General features: G+C 31.0%; 2 protein-coding genes across 3 annotated transcripts in view; both read left to right on the top strand.

The window, feature by feature from the left end:
- Positions 1-915: 915 nt before the first annotated feature.
- Positions 916-24,810, top strand: part of LOC121120798 (uncharacterized) — a 107,919-nt gene continuing 84,024 nt past the window's right edge. For both annotated transcript variants that reach the window (XM_071889643.1, XM_071889644.1), the window contains exon 1: positions 916-1,083. The gene's annotated coding sequence lies outside the window, so the exon portion shown is untranslated. The remainder of the gene's footprint in view (positions 1,084-24,810) is intronic.
- On the top strand, positions 22,661-23,047 carry LOC139905712 (uncharacterized). Its single transcript, XM_071889364.1, has one exon. The coding sequence runs from the start codon at positions 22,661-22,663 to the stop codon at positions 23,045-23,047; it is 387 nt and encodes a 128-aa protein (XP_071745465.1).

Genomic DNA, 24,810 nt, shown 5'->3' with positions numbered 1-24,810 from the left:
AAACGATAAACCAAGAGCATATATCAATAAAATAGAAAAAATATTCCATAACTTTGTACAACTTAAAAGCTGATTTTCCTTTCAAAACTTAATTTTAACCCGCATATGATAATTAAAAAAAACATTATTTAAAAGTAATGATTCAATAAAAATAAGTTAAAAGGATAACATTATGTAATGTGGAGTAGTTCATTAAAATCGGAACACTATAATTTTAAACTTCAGTAAGATATAATTTTTTAATTAACATTAGAATTTCAACAAAATTAATACCATAAATAGATTTGGACCCTGCGGACGCCCCCGGGAAGGGAGTAGTATTTGTGTTTATTACCATACTCTAATAGTTACTTGTACTTAGTCTTATGAAACGTTATGCCTTAGCTAGCTACTTTTCTCCGAAACATTCTTCATATCATCAGGGCTACCTATGTGATGATTGTTGGTTTCTTTTTTTACATATTTACATGCTCATAATTTACAATTCTAACTACATTTTTGCATAATATGTCCATATTATCACTTATTTATTATCAGACAAATGCATAGAGTTAAAAATAACATATTTTTCAAACTTTTTTGTTTGCTATATAGTTAATGGACATAAAAAAGAATTAGGAGTTAATTCTTTTCTCCATTTAAAAAAGTATTCCTTTCAAAAATTCTATAATTAATCTAAACATAATTATGAAATGATGAAATTCACTAGGGATCTCAGAAAAAAAGTACATGTTGAATTAATAAATCTTTATAAATAATACTTATATTATAATTTGAAAAGGTAGGTTTATTAACCTAAGGTGAGTCAAATAGTAATGAAATGGAGTAAAAAAAAAAGAAGAAAGATCGGAGAGCCGCGACGACTTGAAAAAAAAAGCAATACACGTTATTAAAAAAGGAAATGAAAGTTTATTTAGTATGTTTTTTGTCAGGAGTCATTGGGAACTTAGAGACGTTGTTTTTGTATTCTAAATTATAGTATGAACAAAATAAAGAATAAAGTTACAGCTGCATTGAATACACATATTTAATAAATCAACATCCATATCTATATATAAGTGCCGTTTTTACTCCATATATTAGGTAAGTAATAAAACTAAGCTATTAATCAAAAGAGAATAAAGAAAATGGTATTTAAAAAATCATTTCAATTTGAATTTATTGATTTATTCGTTAAAATGCATATTATGTGAATAAATTATTTGATAAGAAGTGCAAAAAAATATTTTTTCGAAAGTTCTCTTTTAAAATGGATTGATTAGGGTGCTTTATTGATAAGAAAAGGGTTTCTAATTGTAGTGTTGCTCTGCATACAAGTAACATAGTAATACTGGGATTTTTGCTCATTTAAAACGATGATATACACATTTGGTATTGGAACCAATACCTCTAGTACGACATAAAAATATAGGGCTGCCAATAACCCTCTAATTTCTGAACCCCTTCCAAAAAAGTGACAAAAAATTAAATAAATATATGATTGAAAATTGTTTTCGATAGAAACACTATCAAATTTTGCATATATTAAGACATAACGATCGTTTAGAACTATACTTTTAGTCGAGCAAATATCAAAATACATTCCAAATTTTGTAAAAACAGAGTTGTATAGAGAATTATTACTTTTGTGAGAATAATCGTAGATATTTGATATATTCTTAAAGTTTGAAAACATATATTTATTAGTTAAATATTTATATTTTCGAAATGCATTTATTGTTTACCTAATGTTTTTTAAAGATTTAGGACTTACTATGTTCCAAAAACAAAGCAAACTTACAATCTCATTTTGTTAATAAGGGTATTTTGTTCATTTTTAATTCAATTAAAAATATGTACATAGGTTTAAAAGTGTCGTACTTCACCCAATTTAAAAAAAAAATCTGTTTTATTGCTGATACATACACACAGTTTATTAACTATATACAAGGTCCTCCTCTTTACATAACATGCTATATACCTTATTAAAATCATTCTATTATTAGGTAACTTTCAATCTAAAAATCTCCTGGAGCCACTTTTGTTGCTTTGAAATAAAACAGTTTTCTTTGAAAAAAATAATAATTTTTATGATTCAAAATTTCTTAGTTCTTATTATAATAGCACTAATCGTATATAAGTATATTTTTAGGGCTTTATGCGTAATTATAACCTATAAATATACTCGTATGGGATATATCAACATATGGTTAGCCATGAATAAATCATGTTTTTACCCTTAAAATACCAACAGACTTAATTTGACCTATTTCATTGATTGTAATTATAATTTAACAGCCATACAATCCCCATAAGTTTGTTATTTTGTTTTTATCTCTATATATTAATTGAAAGGAAGGTTTTTTATTTCGTCAGTCTAATATTATAATTATATTCATACAAACACAAAACATAGCCTATATAATACCTATGGTACCATTAAAATAATTTACAAAAATAAAAAACCTGTTATAGAATAAATAAAGTAATCGAAACACCCTTATTTACAAATAATAAAGTTTAACTACTTCAAGTTTTTGTCCAAATAGTCTACAAAATTGAATTTCCACGTTGTTTCTCCAATATGTAATTAGTAGAGTTAATGAATTATGAAAAAAAGAGCACAAAGAGAAGGTGAAAGCAAGACATAGGTACACCTGAATTAATACTTTTGTTAATATCAAGTGCCTGTTATATGATTGGGGTGGTGGAGAAAATAAATTACTGCTATAAAGAAGAGTGTCTTCTACATTTAAAATAACATTAGTGTAGGTAAAATATCATAATTATATTTAAATTCATATTTATAAATTGTATCATTTTATTTTAATCATCTTCTAATTTTGTTCTTTCGGAAATGAATCAAGCCATACATAGATCGTACTTTGCTAAGGAAGACACCTCATCATAAAACCTATTTTCCTGAAGAAAGCAAACAAATGTACCAAAGAGTAAACAGGTCCAATTGACCCAATGGTATTGTCGTATGAAAACTCCACTGGCCATTAATTCCTACTGCAATTGTTAATGACCTATAACAATGATTTATGTTTACGTCTTTACCCAATTACTGGGTTTGAAATATGAGATCAATCAGTATAGTTACAGAATATCTTCATTATATCTCTTCACCTTCTATTTAAAGATAAAAACAACACAAAATACGGGTTTAATCGAGTTCAGGGATTGAGGTTATTTTCGACATACAACTTAAAAAGGGATTTCATAAATATTATTATGTAACTAGGAAATCAATTTAGAGGCCCTCTAAAAAAATGCAAATGATCATGTCATTGTTTACAACAAAACACTCTATTAAATCTGACTATGTGGAATATTTCAATTTTGAAAACCAGTCCGAAAACTTAGTTTAATGGTGGCAAGCAACTTTTAACTTTATAAGACAACCCTGACCATATTTCTTAAGTGGCTTTTAGTATCCTCGACTTGAATAAGTTAACAATTATTTTGATCAAAAAGTTCATGTATTAAATTCCAAATAAATAATCAAATGAATCATTAAAAAAATGCAACTTTTTTACTTATGACCTCCAAGTGTTGCAAACGTATTGCCTCATCAAAAAATCTTAGAAAAGGATATAGATTCTAATTTATATATATATATATAACTATATATAAATTGACATTGCTTTAATGTAGTGGGTATTATAGGGTTAAAAAAGATAAAAAATATTCAATTCTTTCTACTACAGGTGGTCATGAAATGTTTAGTTTTTCAATCTAGAAATGGTTTATAGTACCGTGTATTATCTATCACGTATTCCGATAATACTAAAATGAAAAAAATAAACTTACTTGCTAATGAATCATTCGTAAATCTTCTTTTTATATGGTAAAAATAGTTAAAAGTGAACACACAAGGTGATTAAACTATTTATACATTGTTTCAGTTCTATATATTATATCATCTACTTCTTATTAATGAAATAATATATATCTTTTAATCAAGCCAAATTATCCACAAGATAAATTTGGTCATTAAGTTCTAAAATTGGCATATTTTGCTTAAAAAAACCACATATTTTTCTGGAAAAAACTGAACAATATCTACTACATTGTTCCACTCTTCAAGAAAAGAAGTAAAATTTAATGATGTAATTAATGATATATATAACACTCTGTCTTATATAATTGTAAATCAATAATTACAAAAACCAGACTAATTTTAAGGCAGCACAAATTAAGTCAATAAATTAAATAAATATAATTAAAATTCCATTACAGTACACAATGGTAAACTTAAGACAATGCCAAAAAGTATAAAAAGCAAAAATATTTAACTTATATTCATATTAATATTTATTAAAGTGAATCCGTTCGAATACTTATTCCAATTGTTATTAAACTTGACGATATCCTTGTTTGATACTTTATAGAATAATAAAATCAATTTCAGTACTAATTATTTATAAAAAATAGTTAATTTACATAGAGTATATATTAATAATAATGAACTATCTGTATGTAAGCTTATATTAATATATTTTATATATATGATCTAATTTGCCATTTTATAACATAATATAAGAGTGGTGAATAAAATATTAGTAATAAGTAAAAATTATAGCATACATATTTTGTTACATACATACATGAATTATAATTATTAATCCGTAAATTGACCAGTCTATGTTGTTTCAGATTAGCACTTGCATTTTTCAGTTTGAGCTTTTTATTAAGATTATTTACTCTAATTATTGTTTTTTCTTTTACAAAGGATATGATGACTTCTTTTGGCCAGTTAAGATATAATTCAATTAGATGATAATACACCCTTTCAAATACGTTTGGGTTTTTGTCAATTCCGCCTTCATGGTTACAAAGAAAAACTTTGAAACGTTTTTCCAGATAATGACAAAATTTCAAAAATTCACACGAGGTGATCGTAAGGCCTTCTTTAGAGACCAATTCAATCCAAGGACCCTTTTCTAGGGTCTGATTACTAAATTTTATTTAAACTTATTTGAGTTTAGTAACATGCACTTGGTTTTATATCGACAAAATTCCGTTTCCGTCAAAGAAAGTTCTATTTGCATTTTTTTGCATTTGTGATGCCAAAACAAAGGCCCATTTGCTTCCTAACACTGGAATCCTTTTTTGAATTTGTAAACGTGAATCTGAGTGCTTTACATCTTGGTCAAAGGCTCTTGTTGGGACTTAGTGATTTGCTACAAATTTCCATGAGCACTTGATTATCAGTCTCTGTTTCCGAGTTATTGGCTTCCAATAGTTATTTCACAAGCTCTTTCCTTCACTAGGTTCCTTACAATTACTTCCTACTGCATCACTTTTTTATTTCTATTTGGCCTTTAAATCAAGAAGTTCAGCCTGGATATTCCGCTCAAAATCATTGGATGTAAAATGTATATTACAAATCTTGGCATTCTTAATATTATTTGGGTCTTTTCTCCTGCAGACTGAGATCTAAAGACGCTGGAATGTCAAATTTTTCTGAAGAAATACAAAATACTGGCCATACTGTGGAGTGAGATAGCAGACCATGGTACGAACACGCTTTGAACCACAAGATGATGCCATTTTTGCTAATCAGACACAAATTAGTGCTCTTCACTTCGATGAAATCATCTGAACTATTTTAGCAATGATGTTACTACGTCAGTTGAGTCAGCTAATGCCAACTAGACTGCCTTAGAAGATCCTTGTTGCCTTTCCTTTATATACCCCAACAAATTGAGAAACCAAAACTAATAGAAGTGGTGACAAATCCTACCGGAACAAAGGATGAAGAAGATCATGTTTCCCCATATACAGGGGGATTGAAGTTGACAGTCAGCAGAGGGTAGAAAAATCAAAAGGAGCTTTCTGGAGAATAAGAAGGTAGGAGAAAAAGTGACCTCATAAGGAAAATGAGATGAAAGGATCCAAAAAAAGAAGATCAAGGAGTAACTCAGATAGTGAGGAGTCGAAGCATCTAATATATAACACAAAAAATAATCAGGGAATTCAGAATATTAGAAGCAAATATGAATGGACTGTGTTCCAATCAAAAGGGGATTCCTTAGTTAAAAATCTTGAACTCATTAAATTTTCCTCAGATTATCTGTCTTTTAGACACTAAAATACGAAAAATTGACAAATGGCATTTTATAAGTTCAAAGGATAAAATTTTCTCATCAAAGGCGATTATAAAAGATTCAATGCACCCATCAAGGGGTGTAACAATTTTGGTTAGAAATGGCTTAACTGCAAACCACATTTTTAACAATGAAGAAGGATTTTTTTTTTTTTACAATTTATGAAACCTCTTGGGGCACAATAAACAAGATTTTAGATGCATAAATTCTATTTGGGAAGAAAATTTTTTTAAGACAACTTTAGCAAAGTTTCAATGTAATATCAAAAAGAGCACAAAATATCTGGTAAAGATTTACTCCATCGGAAATCTGGGAATATATAACTAAACAAAACTAAGGTAAAAAAAACCAGACTGAGTTTAAAAATTGGAGACCAATAACATTACCAGCAACTGAGTATGAAATTTGTTATGTTGTATTACTGAGAGATTAAAAACGATTTTAATTAACAAGCCTACTAAAACTCAATTCGGGCTCCGTCCTGGTTATTAAATGAAATATATAACGAGGTCATTAAAAACCATTGTTTGTGGCTCCGAGGCAAAAGGAATAGATGTAGTCTTGATTCTTTTGGAATTTGAAAAAAAACTTTCGATTCAGGTGAACATTCCTTCATTATTGATGAATTAAAAGGATATGTTTCCCTCAAGTCTTTTGTACGGCGCTAAAAAACTTAATATTAAAAAGAGTCCTAAGGCTACAGCGGGGTGTGAGACAAGGGAATCCTCTAAGTCTAATGCTTTTTGTTTTGGGCGTCGCTTGCCTACATAAAACGTTAAATGCTGAAATTACATTTGGAGGGGAAAAAGTGATGAAGATTTTTAGTGGTTCATTGAATCCTAAGTGTCTAGGCTGGGAGAAGTAGTAGACATATTTGGAGAAAGGTCTGGTTTAAGGTTGAATGCATTAAAATCTCATATGTTTACGAATATGACAACATTTCCTCGAAATCTATGTTCTTTCAATCTAGGGGAAGAAGCAACAATCCTCGGGAAATCCATCTCCACCCAAAAAAATAATTTAAAAAACCTTAAGAAGATAGATAGCATTATTGCCAAATCCATTGATGCATTTTTAAAACATAGACTCACCCTTATTGAGAGAATAGATGTTGGGATCAAGTGGTAATTCCAAGAGTAAACCTTGGGATCCCCAATCGAAGGAAATGAGCTGATTACTATTTAAGTACCTGAAAAAGTGAAGAATAATTTGGGGTTAGTCTCAGTGGAAATGTGTTAAATACATGAGTGGTTCTCATATGGTTTTGGGGAGCAAGCAAACTCGAGCGAGAAGCCTTGGAGGTTATATACAAGCTCCAGACTCTTATCTCTGCGGTCCCTTTCAAAGGTGGCTCTTGACTAGTTTCAAATAACACTAATAAAGCCAGACTTTTAATTTTTTTAATGCAAATATAATGTTGTGGTCAGGATTGTTGATATTTTTTTTTTTAACATTTTATTGTGTTTGTAGCTACTTTTATATTTATAATTTACAATATGATGTGCCAGGTGGAATTATTTCACTACGAGCAATTAACTATGCGGTGCGTTATTCCTTCTTTTCTTCCATTCACCTAAAAACTGGTAAAAAGCTTGTAGTTAGTTATGGTAAGTTCTTTAACACAGCCACCTCGTACGCCCACACATTGGCTGAATGAGGATACATGGGAGACGGAAAATGGAGAGGGAGGGTGGAGGGGGTAGGGAGAGGGAATCTCCTTCGTACGTACAAAAATGACATAAAAAAGTGTCTTGCGAACAATTATTTTGCAAAGAAAAACACCGAATACTATTAAAACTACATATATGGGATAATTACTCCGAGATGTGTGTAGATTTACAAGGAAACTATGTTCAAAAATAAATAAAAAATTCAGAAAAAATCTCCTGTACGTTTGTGAGGTCATAAACTTTTCTGACCACCCTTGTATTTCGTTTGACCGTAAGAAATAGGCTAATCGCCTATATACCGGGATGGGAGAAAGTTTTGAGAACATTTTCAATCATACTTTCTTATAATTTTAGTGAATTAGTTATCAGTCTTCATTTAGTTTATGTTCTATATATCAAAATAAAAGCTAAGGACCTAATCCTTCAACTTGTTAAAGGAACTTTTAAATTTAACTCACTAAATTTATCAAAAGTGCATGATCACAAGAAAAAACCCATCGGGGTTTCACCAATATGTATTTATAAAAAAATTGTTATTTTGACAGTAATTGTCAATTGTCGTATTATATACATTATTTGTGCTATAAAAAATACTATTTTTTACACAATACCACCACCAACGAAGTTGAACAGAGGTTAGGGTTTCTCCTCTATTTCTTTTTATATCTGTTGGTCTCCAGTATTACGGGAAAAATTATTGATACATCTTGATCTAACTTCATACAGTAAGAGGCCAATCACTTTTAAGAGGTCAAGATCAAAGTAAAGCTAGTACAAAACGTTAAAATACATAATCGACAATAGCTTAGTAACTCAAAGAGGTAAAGCCTTCAAATTTATTTCATTATTATGATTTATTAAAGATAATTTATAAAGAAAACATCCAAGGTCAAGACTAAAGGTCAAAGGATAAACCAAGTTTCAATTGTTAGTATTGGCTGTGAAGAGAATAACCCTTCATCAGTTACAAGGTGAAGGTTCGAAGGGCTTCGTATTAGCGATGTAGATCCAAACGTCATTTTGAGGAACTCACTAACTGATACGCTTCGAAAATGGCTAAGTTACATGAGAGAATTTGTTATTTTTGCCAAAAATAATTAAAGACCTCATTTCATTTATTCTACCAATGTATAAAAATTATCCCGATCCTCAGGATGGTGGAGGAAGAATTTTAGAAAAACTAGTATGAAAGATGGAATCCCTCGGATTCGCTCAATTTAATATCCTCGCTGTATAAAGATAGGCGGGAAATTGAAGGGCTAATCTCCAAAGTGCAAGGTATATAATATACGCTGTGAAGCACAAGAACCAGGAAGTCCCTTCTACGTCTATGAAACGAAATTAATTCTGGGCACTTCTCCATCGAAGGGAAATACTAATAACTAATAAGTATTACTATTACTATACTCAATATCAATATACTAATATAGAGTGTTTACAAACGTTTACTGATCAGAACTGTCTCGAGAACCTGAGTTTCTGCTCTGATTAGTTATCTTCTAGTTTTTCTTCATATTTTTAATTAAACTTATAATTTTACAAATGCTTAAATTGATTCATTTGTATTTCAATAATTATTATTTGGACATTATATGTTTTCTGTTTTGGATTATAAGCTTTTATGATTTTTGACTGACATAATATGTGTAAAGAAAAGTCATAAACGACCTTCAGTTTAAACAAATTGAGTTACAGAGCTGAAATCATCTCTTGCATCAATGCAAAATTTATTGAATTTAATAAAATTCAACATCGTACATCTTTGAATTTAACACAGCAAAGAAATGATATTTCATTTAAGAAAAATGAACATAGGCCAAGGTTTTCCCCCTTTCAAGTGCCAATTGTAGTTATACCTTTTTATATTTATCTATAACTTTTATGTTTAAATTAAGAAGAGAAAAAAGGTCGAATTTTATTCAATAGTGATATACCTATGTGGATATCTGAATGTGACAAAAAAAACACATTTATATTCATTGTAAAAAGTCAACCAATAAGAGCTTCTATTTGATTATATGACTTTACATATAATATTGTTCTTTTCATCTTCAAACTATACGCACCTAATTTGTTAAAAGTTTATATATCTTTATTTTCTCCCTCTATAGCATGTAGATATATCTAAAATCTAAGAGGAAAACTTGATAAAACAAAAATAAATGAAAATAAGTTATAATAGAATCTGTAAAAGTAATATACACAATTATATGTATGGATATAGTCAAGTTTTGAGAATTTTCTATTTGAATTTAATAGATTTTGATACTTTTTATGTTAAAATGATGTGTAGCCTCGCAAAGCTAATTTGGTGTCGGTCCCTATCAAGAAATTCGGACCATTATCGAGCCCAGTTTCATTTTTAGGTACTTGAAGAAGGTCAAATCGATGATGCGTGATGTCATTGAAGATGTTTTTACTTATTCAATTATATATTATATATAAATATTTATAAGTCTGTTTTTGGAGTTATCACACATGGAGTCCGTAATAGTTCAACAGATCAGTCGGAAGTTTAGCAAGTAGTCATATAAAATAAACAAACATTTGACTATGAAATATTTTTGGGGTTTCGGAGGAACGAAAGAAAAGCTCCTTTCCTTTCTCTTTAGCTCTCTCTTTCTATCCCTTCTTCTCTTATCCCCTGTCTCTTTTTACATCCTTCTTTCTATCTATTTTCTTCTACCTCAATTAATTGTATCTATTCCGCTTAAATTCAGCGGTCACCATCTGCTAGTGGATTACAGAGTATTTCATGGAAATTTTCCTTTTCAATAAAGTTATTTTTTGTTGTGCTATTTAAGGTTTCAAGTGATATCTCAAGCAATGTTCGGATACATGTGTTGTTTTTCTTGTACATTGTTTCAATTTGATGAAAATCAGACAAAAAATGAGTAAACAGGAATCAAAAAGAGTTTTTGGATATTGTGGAATTGGATGTTGATCCAAAAAGAATTTCAGACATTGCCGGCGTGACTGTGAGGACAGTCCGTAACATCAGAGTGGCCAAAGAGAATAGGGCAGGAGTCAAAAGAAGACAGGAAGAGGAGGATATGGTTTGATGTAAGATGAAACATTTTTCAAGTCCCTTGAGGCTAAGATCAAGGAAGATCTTACAGCATCAATGTCCTGCTTTCCTGACAAGTTCAAAGTGGACGAATTCACCATAAGGAGGGCAGTTCATGATGACCTCGCCCTTAAGGGTTGAGAGATACAAAAAAGTCCTTAATTACTCGAATAGTTATCCGTCGAACGTGAAGATCTTAAAAGTGACAGCATTATAATTTAGTATCGTTTAATAAATCGTGAGAATCCATAGAAAAGGGTTAAATGAAAAAGTAACAATGATCTCTGAATTAGGAATCGGGCATGGCTGGGCTCAGAAAAGTTATACTCAAATACAGTTTTGTGTGCAACTCCATCCTTTATACTCCTCCCAATATTCATCAAAAGAGCTTAGATGACACAAACCAATCAAGATGTGCTTTGAAGAATATAATCCAAAGACACTTAATAGTTTTAAATTGATTGAAAAAAAGAAATCGATTTTTATTTTGAGATATACGTTTAAATTTATAAGTGTTTTAATAAACAAATATTGCTCCCTTAGTTTAAAAATGAACACAATACGTCATTTTAAATGGAGAATAATTCAAGTGTAAATATGACATCACAAAGTATCAAAATTTAATCTAAAAGTCCTTATTTTCCAAGCAATGACTTAATTTCACAATCAAAAGAGCAAAATCTACCGATTTAGGTCAACTTGTATGTATGAATGCCTGGATATCTTTAAGCAACACCATTGCAATTAAATATCCAAAAAATCCTTTGGATCTTTTTTAAGGTCCGTAAAGTTTGAGTACTCCAAGTGGGTTAGGATTTTGGATATTTTTATATAATATAAGTTTGCTTATAACGTACCTGAGTTCTTTGTTTCCGGATCTAAGACCTGTGCTATCTTTATCTAGGGTTCGATAAATTTCAAACAAGATTATTAATGTTTTCATTATTCCATGTTATTAATAAAAAAATTCAATAGATTTTTCGGCATAGAAAAGTAATCAATTCCCAAGATCTTGGAAACCAAGGAAACAATTTCTATTAAACAAACATACATAGATGTAATCTAATAACGTAACCATGTAATTTTATATATCATGAAGTAATTAGTCCTATGAAGTAAAATATGTAACGTATACCGTATAAGTAATTTATTGATATGAGTCAGTCACAGGGTATTGTAAGACAGTGTTTCCCAACTTGCGAGTCTCTACCCCCAAATGCAGCAAGACGATAATGTGTATATAATATAAAGCCTGGTGAAAAACTGTACCGATTTCATAAATGAATCAACACAACGTCTAAGCCAGTATTGAACATGTTTAGTTTCTGTTTTGTTTTGGTCGTGTCACCGCTGTTGCTTCTTTTACCAACTCTGCCAAATTAGCAGATTTCCGATAATATTTAGCCAAATTTGACAGCATCTGGCAGAATATATTTTTGCTTTAGTGGTAACATTTTTTACAAGAAAAGTAAAAATACCGCCTCAATGGTAGTGAAGGCTACTGGGGGGATACCAAAAAGGTTTGATGAGAGACAGTTTTTGACTCAAAAGCATCAATAATTCCGTAGTGAAGCCTTGTCGGAGTCTTCTGTATGACCTCACACATCATGGTGATCGGTGATTTACTTCTCCAATAAAGAATTTACGGAATATATAGTTACTACACGAATAAATAATCTATAATTTATCATCGCAATATATGCAATTTCTCGTAAAAAAAAGACTGTATTTTCATATAAGATTTTTAAGAATTAGGGTTGTTTCAGATTCCTTATTCTAAAATGGAAAAAAAGGGACTCATGATTTTAAAAGAATGTCTTAAATTTTTTCCCAAATATGTAGTATATTATGTATAAATAATCAACAAATATTTTAAATCCTTTAAACCTTCAGAGAGATTGGAATTTCGTTTTCTGTGACTCCCTGCACAAGTCTGACGTTTTTCATGATTTGACGTAAAATCTTAGAACCTTCTTTCGCTGAGAGTTAGTCTTATCCAATGCAATTATAAACTTAACATTGGAAAAATGTTCTTAAGTTAAAATTTTCAACTAGATTTATTCACAAGATAAATATGTATATTTGTTCCAATAAAATCCATTTTAGGTATAAGGTAATAAATTATCGTAAAGTAGAACAAGAAATCAAACCCTCTAACTTTTGGAAGCTTCTACATTTCACACTACAATCTTACAGGTCTTGTAGAATGTCATCATATTATCAAAACCAGAGGTGGCGGGAATCATAGCTTTTTCCCATTCATATGGAATCAATATTCATTATTTAGGCCTATTTTAAATTCAAATGCTTCCCTTAGCGACCATTCTTTTTATTAGACGGTCAGTGAACTGGATAAAAAATATAACGTATTTAATGAACAGATAAGCAATTGAACGATTATTAAAATTGTGTCATTTATATTTTGTATCTTTTTTACCTATTTTATCCATTTTGCACTCATACATTTCAATTAAAGTGCTAAAAATACTTGCATTAATATAAGACATGAAAAAAAAAGATCCTTATTTAAAAAAAAAAAAAACATTAAAATATGAGTTTGGCGTTAAGAAATAATTTGTTATTCTTACATTTATTTTGAATAAAAATTTCTATAAAATATTCAATATTTTATGCAAATTTTGGAAATCAAATAAGTACCCCTATGTTTTGATGAGGTTCAGTCTAAAATATAACATAATAGGCGTAATATTACATATTTGCAGGTAGTGTTGAACCCACAAATATTTTTTCCTAGAGGAGTGTGGGAATGTGATCCCAGAAATGTTTGAAATATAAAGATTTCATTGGAATTCCATTAATTGTTTAATAAATTAAAGGTTTGCAGGTTACATCATCTAATGTCGCCTTTTCTCTTATGGAAACTATTTGGATTAAAAAAAAATTATAAACCATGAATATGCGTTCAAGTTAAACATGCATTTGAAAAAGGGGATATTTTTTAAAATTTAAACATGAATACATATTATGTAATTTCTTACTTTTTTTGCGTCTATAGGATAACTTTTTCATTTATTACAAAGAGCTTATAGTGTAAACATTCAAATTGTCATACTTTTTCATCAATCGTATAAAACAAAATGAATATACGTATATCCAATAACATTTATGAAAAAAATGAAAAGTTTCATAACAAATTAATACCACCTATAGCTACATAATATATTTTTTTAACCATAAATTTGATTAATACTTGCATAATCACATGCGTCCCTGTGTAATGAATGTAGTCTCAATGAAAAGCATAAATAATCATGAAGTGTTTTTGGAGACACTTTTCAATAATTGTTTTATTTTTTGTGTTGCAAGAGATTGTCTTTGCTTTGTCTTCACTTTCTTATCTGAATAAATTAATATGTTATTTGTCAAATAGCATAGCCTTAATTATTTATAACGTAAGATATCTTTTTTTTTCCATTATTCTTTCATTCTGGAGGAGAGAACATATAATTATAGTACTGGAAAAATGAAATTGGACAAGCGCAATACTTTTTGTAGTTAAAAAATTAGTAATGTTTTTATTTTGCAAAGCTGTTCTTGAAGTGAGAATATCGAAGCTCAAAATAATCACTAGTGCATCAAAGACAGAGAGGATTAATTACTCAAAAAAGGTTTCATGTGGCGTTAGCCCGCAAATTTGAAAATTTGGCGTTCAGGGTCATCCCAAAGTTTTGAACCAATCTTTAAAACTTAATAGCTCAGCTTATTATAAAACAATTTGATTACTTTCCAAAGAGAGCCTAGAGTATTTTCTTTTTGTTTTTGATAAGTTATAAACCTCAAACCTCCATCAAATGGTCCCCAAAAACCAAATATAGTTAAAAAGTCACCGTCTACCATGTCAAGGAGCACCTGGAAGGGCGGAGATATGAAAGAAATCCCTTAGGAGTAGTCGTCCACGAAAATTGTGTACAGAAGCGGTAGTCAAATCTTTTAACGAGCAGTCGGATTTCTCTATGACGATAATGGCGATAGACCTCAATGCATTATGGTCCACTTTGTCAAGATGCATTACAAATGCTGTAGTGTTACTCTATGAGCCCAAAAAGTACCACTTCTGTCAACACTGACGGTGAAAAAATTCCAGTGTTTTATTAACTTTTGGCCTCTCCATTCACCAAATCTGAATCACCTTGTTGTGTCAATCTCTTTAGTATTTTAAGTCATTTGATATTTATACTATATAGAGTGTACTAAGTATTAGTTGTCACCTATAAATATCCTGGCAGGTAATATGTCTATATAAATAAAGCTTTTACATGTACAACTCCCTCTTTCTAAAATCCAACTTCAATTTTGTCCTATTTTTTATACTTCAATTTTTAATCCTAATAAACTTATTGTAAGCAAGAAATAAGAGTTTCATAACCAAAAACATGGAACAACGCAGAGCTGATATTCTGGAGCTATCTATGCATGGAAAATTAACATTAGAGCCGTCTAAAAGGATGGGCTGTAACTTCTGTACTATGTACTGTTTGACTGCAAAATGTATACAAAAAGCTTCCAGATGGTCCACATCAAGGCTAAAGAAGCTAAAATAATTGGTTGATGCAATTAGAGGCAAGGTGTCCGTCAATGGCCTCGATCGTGAAATTTACAGCAGCCCAACCACCATACACAGCTTCGTGAAGCAAGACTTAAAACTAAATACTAAGAAATAACTCCTCATCAGGGGTTGTAGCCTTTAGATCGAGTAGAGCGTGTGATCCGGTGTAAAATCCTCCACAAAATGTTTGAAAAGCAAAATTATTGACCTCCCCACAGCCCCAAAGGTTCCACCCTGGACTTTGGTATTTATTGGGCACCTCAAGGGAAGCATTTGAGAGTAAAATATACAACAAATGAACAACTGAAGGCCTACATAAACACTACTTGAGCCAACTTAGAGCCGAGCTTTCTGAAAAACTGCTGTGCAATGTTCTGCACCAGACTGAAACTGGTCATTATAAAAAAATGCAGCTGTATCGATTGCGAATGTAAATAAGCTGTTCCTTGACTGTATTTATGAATTAAATTTTTTCAAATTTTTCAAAAGTAATGCATTTTAGACTGAGTAGCCTGCACCTTTATCCCTTCTCTCTATTAATAGGGGTTGGTGTCCCTTGTAATATGCTATGTTACGCCACAATACCCCTGTTTAGAGTAGCCGGTAGAAAGTTAAGTCCAAGGTCTGCACAACCCAATACCCAAATGTTGAGGACTTGAATGATTATGTTAATGAGCTATGAACTGTCGTGTCAGGGGCCTACATCAAAAGCTACTGAGGCAAATTCCACGACCACCTATAAATCGTCATTGTTTTCTAAAGTGGTCATATTTAAAATTAATTACCGCTAATATCATTATTATAAATAATATTAATGACATTTTTTGGACATTAAATGTGTTCAAAAGTCAAGTTAATTATTTAATTACTTCCTATTAGTCTCAAGCCTTTTAGACAATCTGTTATAATCTTATTGTTGAAATCACTAATCAAAAAGACCTTGGCTACAATTCTTAATGAAAAGTTCTTCCTTTACATTAATAAATTTATTGGAAACACAAAGCTATTAATGTGTAAGCATTTAAATGGTTTAAATTAAACTCTTTTCATATGATGTAATTCTACACAAATTTCGATTACTGGCGGAACTTTGTCAAATATCAAAAACAAAATAGGTAACATAAATATAATTTTTCCTCTCAATCTATTGGGTTTGTATACACGTTAATATAATTCCAAATATGACATTACTTATTTGCCAATGGAGTTAAAAGTAAATACTGTTTTGAACTTATTTTGAGAATTAATAAGAATGAGCTAATTTTTGGTTTTCCAATTTATGTTCTTTAAGGACAGTTGCTTGAGGTTCATAATATTTTTTTTGATGACAGTTTAAGTTTATAATGATTAATAATAATAATTATTATCCAGTCTTGTACTTAGAGGAAACAAATGATCTTTAACTCATATTGCCTACTTATGACGTAAGTTGTAGAGAACATAAACTTGATGGATCAATTCATGAATTTGAATAATAAAATAGTTTGATTCGTTTATTTGTCGAAATGAATGATTTTTGAAGTTTTTTAACACTTCTTAAATTAGTCAGATGGAGTTGCAAAGATTAAGTGTATATAAACATTATAGTATTAAAATTACTCCATCTGACCTAGGAAATGTATTGGAAGTCAACATACATCATGTGTGTTAAAGATGTTTTTTTGTACTATTTTGCTAAATTCGAATATGGGTAGTTAGGAAAAGTTGTTGTATGATAAGAAAATAACCTGGGAAAATTTCATTTAAATACGATGTCATCTTTAGGAAGCACATCTCACATCAAATAACGTCAAAAAAAGCTGGTTGCAAGTCTCTCTGGCACATTGAACTACCTTTGCTTACTCAGCAACAAGAAAAATTAAGATCTGATCATTGCAAAATGCTTAACATTGACCTGAGTTATCCCGGAATCCGATTTTTTTTCTTGGACGAGAAGACATTTACAGTGGATCCCGTGTACAATAGGAAAAATGATTGTTTCATATTTTATGGAGAAGTCAACTGCAACCTCCGTGAAGTGTCCACCACCAAACATCCAGCATCAGTAATAATGCTCGGCATTTTTTCATCTGAAACTCCCTAAATGAAGCCAATTTGGTTCCCCATTGGATACAGATTAACTAGTAAGGATTACGTGATGATTTTGGGAATAAATGTGCTTCCCTAAGTTCGCTAGATGACAAAACTATCAAAGGAAGTCAATTATTGCTTTCAACAGGAAAAATGAGTTTCTGCCCAAAGGACTTCTGGCCTCACCAAAAGTCCAACCTGAATCCCCTTGATTACAGCATCTGGTAGCGAATTGAAAAAAAAGTCTGTAGACAACGTCACAGCAGTATTGAATCCCTAAATCAATCGGTTGAGAAAGAGTGGCGGTCAATATCGAAGCGCTACGTTGTATATTTTATTCACTACTTACGACTATGAATAGAGCCTTCGGTCATTCAGTTTATGATAATATTTGCTCCTGAGCATGCTGTACAATGAGCTACGCTGCTCAATATTATATGTTAATTATAAGTAAACAAAATCAACATGTCGAAAATATTTTCTTGTAATGTTAAAATAGTTTTTTTGGACAAAGTTTCACAAGCGATTGTAAAAATGGTACCGTAATTTTCTAATAAGATGAAGCATACTTATGTTTCTTTTAGAAAAAAATTGTGGTACACGATTGTACCTAAATCCAATTAAGTGTGGAGTGACTTTCCTTCTTCTCTTAATAGATGAGTATTTATCTAATATGATTAGAGTATGCAACTAAGTAAATTGGATGTAATTGTCTTTAATTTGTTTTGTAACCCATGGAAAGAATATATTGTATCTTAAATTAACTTATAAAGTTCATTGAACAAGATATGAGTGTTTTAAAATTATAATATGTTACCGTTGCGTATGGAATGGATAATGAAGAATAACGAAATTATCCTGAATATTTCATAATTCCACAATGAAAAAAATATTGGATCTTGACTTCTTGTTGAGATCTGTTTGTCACATTCGAGCTGCTCTCAATCACTGTCATGTAAGGACCTCAGGTTGTTTTTATTCATTTCCTTACACGATATAAAATACTGTGGACAAAAACAGAAAATTAGTTCTTAAGCAAACACTCATCCTGGCTATGATTTACCCACACGAATCCCAATGACTTTGAGAGAAGGAAGATTCGTTTGAGTTGACATCTTTATTGAGGCGAAAATATGATAGTTTTCCACTCTTCTAAGTGGAAATTAATGACTCAATGTTGATACTATTTGAATTTGCAATTGTTATTATTTCTATGAAACCATATCATAACAGGATTTGTAATACAATCAATTTAAATCTACTCTTCTCATATTACTAGAGAAATACCAACAGACGCAAAAAATGGGAACTGGAGGTGCAACTGAAAGAATAAGTGAAAGTATCGTCTTCACTTCTTCTTCTTATGAAGTTTTTTTCATTTTTTCTACTGTCTTTCCCCTTCATTTTATATGATAAAAATTGAAAAAATGGCGTTAAATATACACAAAAATCTAGAAGGGAAACTCCGTAAATAGCAAAAAGAGAAAAGATACCAACTTATTTGCTCCCTAATATATAGTGATTCTGATTGTTCGTTTAAGGATCGAAACGTTACACTTTAGCATTTAATATCATATTTGTAGATTTTTCCTGATTTTGGAATTGGACAATTGGAACTAAATTATATTAACCTTTTGAACAATATAGACAGATAAAAACGGATTTGTACTCTACTCTTCCATTAGAGGATCATCCTCTACGTCCATCAAATAATATACTCAGTTCTGTGATTCAGTTAAAATTCTTATGATGCTAAATAAGTTATAATAAGTGATCTCTTTATTATAATGAGACAATAAATGCCCTTTTAATGGTAATAAACCAAAAAATGACCTCCTTAGGATAATGAGCTAATAGCTGACATTATTTTTTATATTCATAATTAATCATTTTATGAACTAAATATGTATAATGAGAGACACAAGTTTTATTTGTTCTTGGTCAACGGTTCTATTGGTCCCGTATTTAAATGTTTCGTTTAAGAATGTGGGGATCGGTTGAAGCTTTAATTTTCTCCGATTATGATTCTATAGAAAGTGTCAAATTTGGTATTTTAAAAAAGTTCATCAAAATATCTCCTAAAAAAAGTTATCAATGAATAAAAACGTTCCTCTGATACATATATAATTCGGTTCTAGGACACTTTGCTTATCACCTTTTTGCCGAGCGGATACATTGCCGAAAAAAATAATAAAATATATTTTGTTATGATTTTAGATTTTCCATTCACGGTACTAAAATTAAAAAAAAAAAAATATTGAATTATTTCCCACGAATTGCAATGATTAACTGTTTTTCAATTAATTATCGTCTATGACACTATAACAATGAATAAGCGTTTGTCATAGGACTAGAAACTTATACCACACAAGGAGCACAAAGCTCTTTGAAAATTCAAACATCAATAGCAGACAACAAAATTCACTGTATATTTTTTGTAAGCGAGGTTACGACATAATTTATTCGGTGATGGTAATCACTTTTTTGTATGACGGTTCTGATAGAAGTTCGAACCGACTGTTGAAGCTCGAACCTCTATTAATTAATTAATCATTAATTAATGAACACTTAATGATTGTAAATTGTGGGAAATAATTAAATATTGTATTATTTAAAATTTGATTAACTTGAATTTTAAACATATTGACATAGTATTGGATCATGAATCATCGTAAAATATAATAATCATTTGTCTTAGGAAAGTAGGCATTCAACTAGTCATTAGTTTGGAAAAATCGGTCTCGGGAAAAAGGTTTTAGAAAAGCGTTGCTTGTGACAAGGTTATACCATAATACATGTAAGACTTCCACCACGCTTTTAATATTGACGTCATAGTAAATGAGTGGTTGCGAGCTTTGTCAAAATCTGTTTTGCTTGGCCAGCAGTTAGTACGATACAATAAAATTCTGAAAATTTTGGTAAAAGTGACGTCATAGACTAAGAGTGATTGCATGTTTTGTCAAAATCTGCCTATCTTCCCCAGCAGTCTGTTACAATACATCAGACTAAAAATTATAGCAAGCCCGATTGCATGATGGTCTAACCTTGTATTCCTATTAACCTTGACCTGTGAGAAATTATTTTCCTGAATTCAAGTGCGTAGGTTCGCGCCACGTCGTTCCTAGAGAAGTATAAAGTATATGGACTTGAAAGACGATTCCTAGGTCATGTAATGTCAATGTAATACTATAATGTTTACTTAAACTTTATCAGTGAAACACCATCCAACCAATTCAAGGAACATTAAAAAAAATGAGAGGTATAATTTTATATTATAATGTTTATTTTCCCATTACGTCTTATTTTTTTATGATGTTATATATGTTTGGTATTTATTTTTGTGAAATAAACTCCCCCAAAAAAAAAAAAAATGAAATTAAAATCATGATTACATGGACTCCAAATAAGTTATTTGTTTTGACAAAGTGGTAATTTAGCTAGGTGTCCGTTTAGTAAAAACAGTTTCGTTAAAAATGTTACGTACACCAAAAAATTAAAAATCAAGTTTCCCCCCTCCCCATGTTTCCCATAACGAAAGTCCTAGTCACGGCTTTGTACAAATAAAAAGGCTGAAGACTCCTACGGAAGGGTATCATACACTCTTTCCTCCAAAAGTACATAGATAAAGTTGTCCAAAGTATCGAGAGTTGTATCTCAAGAAGGCTTGGGTCTTGGCTGTGCAGGCTAACTTCATTGATGATAAAGTAGTCCTGCAACAAGACGGCACTCTTGCTTACACTGCCTATGCTGCTTAAAGATGGGTGAGTAATAACATCAATTTCGGCCCAAATAAATATGAACCTCGTATTTAAACGAAACCAACCCTTTGATCTACGCCATCTAGTCGCCTGTAGAGATCAAGGTCTGTAGCTCTAGGTAAGAAAACATCATGGTCATGATGCCCACTGTAAAGGAACACTGGGACAATATGTCCCCAGAATAAATAAAAAAGACGTGCCAAACCTTCAGCAGGGGTCTTGAGGCCATTTTGGACACAACTGGGTCCTACATCGAAGATTAGAGGAGATTATATAGTGTTAGAGCTGGGTTCCAAATATTTTTTAGTCCATGTCTAGTGGTTACGGATTTATATATCGTTCCAGTGAAATGTATTGATTGTACAAATTTCAACGTCGCGCCTGGTATGGAATTGTGACATCAGACTCGTACAATAAAATAACTCAAAATTGTGTACATTGTAAAAATGTAAAATTATCATATTTAAAAAAATTTAATTTTAGGTACAGCTGTATATGTAGAGTATAAGCGGCTTAGGTTATTTTGAGTAATGCTTATTTCAACAAGTCAAATAATAAATAATTTCTTGTATTTAAATATGTTCATAAAAGAGATTATGTACTTAAGTTTTTAATTAATTATAATTCTTAGGCTTACAAATTATAAATTTAATTTACTTTTTCTTACGTAAATAATAAGAATATTATTTGATTATTATTATCCATAAGAAAAAAAATTACTAAATAGTATTTATGATCCTGAAAGAAGAAAAAGTTTTGAGTGAAACATGTTTGTATTTTGATTTTCCTCCTCATCATTGTTCTCCTTCTCTTATTCTACAAGAGGGCAGAAATATATTTTCTTTGTTATTTTCAAGAAGGCATGCACGTGTTCCCACTTAGCATTCAGTAACTCACTCTATAGTATAGTCCAGAACGCCATGTTTTACTAAATCCAGGAGACTAAGCAGTTTTAAAAAACAAGATTGCTGAACTAGTAAAATCGGGCCCCCTCCCAAATAGACTTCCCCAAGACCAAGGAAGCCCTTATATATAAATCAAATTGGACTTGTGTAAGGTATATTACCATATTCCGGTAGAGAGCGAGACAATCATAAAGCCACAACAATAACTCCAATAAGCCTCTTCAAATACATTGGAATGCCATTTGGCGTCAAATATGCCGCCCAATAATTCAAAAGATTCATGAACTTCATGAATCTGGAACTTTCACGGAGTCTTCGTGTATTTTGATGATATTTTGGTCAAGTACAAGTCTCTAGAAGAGTACCAGGAGATGTTATTTAAAGTCATGTCAAGACTCAAAGAGGCTGGGCTCCGTCTTTGTGAAGAAAAATGCCAGTGGATCAAGACTTTGTTAGACTTTCTGGGACACCGTATGTCTGTGACTTCCCCCACCGAAATCCCGCAAAGTTATATAATCCTTCCTGGGAATGGTGCAATATAACTCAAGGTTTATACAGAACCTTGCTAAACATACCGGTTCTCTTTATCAGTTGTTGCATGTGAATACGAAATTTGAATGGGACTCTCTACAGCAGAGAGCATTCGATGAAATACAATCCAATCTAGCCGGTTGCACTCTTTTGGTGTTTCGACAAGATAAAACAACTGAAAATTCTTTAAACGGAATGAGCTCTTCCCTGGAGCAATGGCGTGGAAAAATTTGGGTCCCGCTAGCTGTTTGGTCAAGATACCTCGTCTCAACACAGCGAAAATACTCAGCATTTGATAGAAGACTCCTTGCTGTCAAGGAAGCCTTTTTCTCACTTTCGGTGGGCATTGGAGGGAGTGCAGTTCACGGTGTTCTTGGGCCATAAACGTTGGAGCTCAGCTCTCGAATCTAAGAATCCTTTCTGGGATGTTAAAGCAGTGCAGAACGTTTTCATATAGTTCTTAATTTCATTGCAATATAGTTCATAAATCGAGAAAAGTCAAACGTTGTCACAGACACCTTTTCCTAGCACCGGTCCGAGTGGAATAATTTCCACTCTTGGATGACATCTCTTGGGACCTCATAATTTATATTCCTAAAATATTAGAGTTTAAATCAAAACACTTCGTGACGAAGAGCTTTGGATTGAGGAACTTATTGGGTTTTGGATCAGAGGATAATTTTAGAGAGATCATTTCTTCAGACGAACTAAGGAAAAAAGCTGCCCATGATATTTTACGTCCCAGTTATAAGTCAACACTGCGAGAGATATCAAAGTCTTTTGCTTGCCCTAGCTTGAGAAAGGAGGTCAAAACTGGGGTCGAGCCTTGCCTCGTATGTTAACAGAATAAGAGTGCTATTCTTCCTTGACCTTCAGGAGCAGCACCCTTCGATAAGAATCCTGGCAGATTCAGTGTGATCAACGTTGACGTGGTGAGATCACTTCCTCTCACGAAACGTTGTAAATTTCTGCTCACCGTTCTCGACAGGTCAAGGAGATGGGCAGAAGGCCTACCGATGGTGGATACGACGGCCGAAAGCATAGTCAGCACCTTCTTTTCTGGTTGGGTTTCAAGATTTGGTGTAAAAAGTTTTTTTAAAATTACTTATACTTATGTCAATAACTATGTACGTAGGTAATTAATTCCTTGTAGTAAATACTTAGCCATATTAATACTTTCAGTGAATTGAATAAACAAAATACTAAAAAAGAAAGATTTATTAATTTGTAACTATATTAATATATGAATAAAATGTTGAATAATATTTTAATATGGAATAAAATCTCATATAATATTTTAAAATCAAATATTATACTATTTAAAAAGTGCATATTTTTCCTAACTGAAAATAGCTGATAACAAAATCTATATTAATAAAGCAATATTTGGATAACTGTCTTTTGGTTTGTGGATGACTTATTTTTGAATGCACACTTAATATCTCAGAACTGTGTGACTACCTGATCTGACAAAAACAATTTAGCAGTGATCGTTTGTAGCTATATCTCTGCCCGTTATATAAAAAAGGTCGAAAAGGATAACATATCTAATCCAATATCTATTCAAACAAATTCTGTCAGTATTTTTGTTCATTCATCGTGCCTTAATAACGCTGAACAATAACGAGTACTCCCGCTAGTAATTAGTAATTCAAATTAGATTAGTTTACAGGAAAAACAATTATAAATTATTTACTCTATTACAAAAGTTATTATCCTAAAAAAAAGAAAAAGAAAAAAACCACTTTTAGCCTTCAAAATTGTATTTATCCAATATTTGAAAGAAAAATCCACATAATTTTATTTTATTTTTTTGTAATATTATAAAATTGTGATGTAATTTTTATGACCTTAGCTTTATTTTATGTTTAAGAAAAAGGCACTTTTGTAAACGTCTTGTGTTACAACTACTCCCTAAATTCATAATTTAAAATTCTTTTGGATTCGATCCATCTGGTTTTTGTTAGAGTACAATATTCATTTTAGACCCTTGAGAAAAAAAACGAAACATGAGATGATGTACAAAAATAGAGTTCTCTAATTCGTGTTCCCGAAATTCCCCCAATTTTTACATATTTTCTGATTATTAATAATAACTTAAAAAATAACTGACTTACTTAGAGTAGTATTACATTTTACTACTCTAA

Source organism: Lepeophtheirus salmonis, chromosome 6, assembly GCF_016086655.4.
Source record: "Lepeophtheirus salmonis chromosome 6, UVic_Lsal_1.4, whole genome shotgun sequence".
Lineage (NCBI taxonomy): Eukaryota > Metazoa > Arthropoda > Copepoda > Siphonostomatoida > Caligidae > Lepeophtheirus > Lepeophtheirus salmonis.
The sequence above is the reverse complement of the archived record's forward strand: the minus strand, read 5'-3'. Positions and strand labels throughout refer to the sequence as shown.

Excerpts from the sequence above, each read along its gene's own strand:
- LOC139905712 (XM_071889364.1), top strand. The coding sequence starts at position 22,661 with ATGGTGCAATATAACTCAAGGTTTATACAGAACCTTGCTAAACATACC.